The sequence below is a fragment of the Corvus brachyrhynchos genome, unplaced genomic scaffold, assembly GCF_000691975.1.
Source record: "Corvus brachyrhynchos isolate BGI_N302 unplaced genomic scaffold, ASM69197v1 scaffold66, whole genome shotgun sequence".
Lineage (NCBI taxonomy): Eukaryota > Metazoa > Chordata > Aves > Passeriformes > Corvidae > Corvus > Corvus brachyrhynchos.
The window spans coordinates 3839227-3839442 of NW_008238440.1; the positions used below are offsets into that span (position 1 = coordinate 3839227).

A 216-nucleotide genomic window follows, 5' to 3' on the forward strand; every position below is an offset into this window, starting at 1 on the left:
CGCTGCCCCACTCAGCCGCGGGGCCGCCCGACCTCACCTGAACTTCTGGAAGCGATCCTTGTCGGCCTCAAAGAGCTGCCGCAGGACGAGCTTGGAGGAGTTGGCCTTGTGCCATTCCACCAGCTTCTTGAAATGGGGGTCGCCGGACAGCGCCATGTCCGCGGGATGAGCAAGGGAAAGCGGAATGAACCGGGCAAGGGGAACGGAGGTGGTGCT

General features: G+C 63.9%; 1 protein-coding gene across 1 annotated transcript in view; it reads right to left on the minus strand.

The window, feature by feature from the left end:
• The window catches only part of GPI (glucose-6-phosphate isomerase), a 27957-nt gene extending 27747 nt beyond the window's left edge, over positions 1-210 (minus strand). Inside the window, exon 1 of the mRNA XM_008635499.2 lies at positions 38-210. Coding sequence (XP_008633721.1) covers positions 38-156 — 119 coding nt within the window. The 5' untranslated portion in view covers positions 157-210. The remainder of the gene's footprint in view (positions 1-37) is intronic.
• Between the last annotated feature and the right edge of the window lie 6 nt (positions 211-216).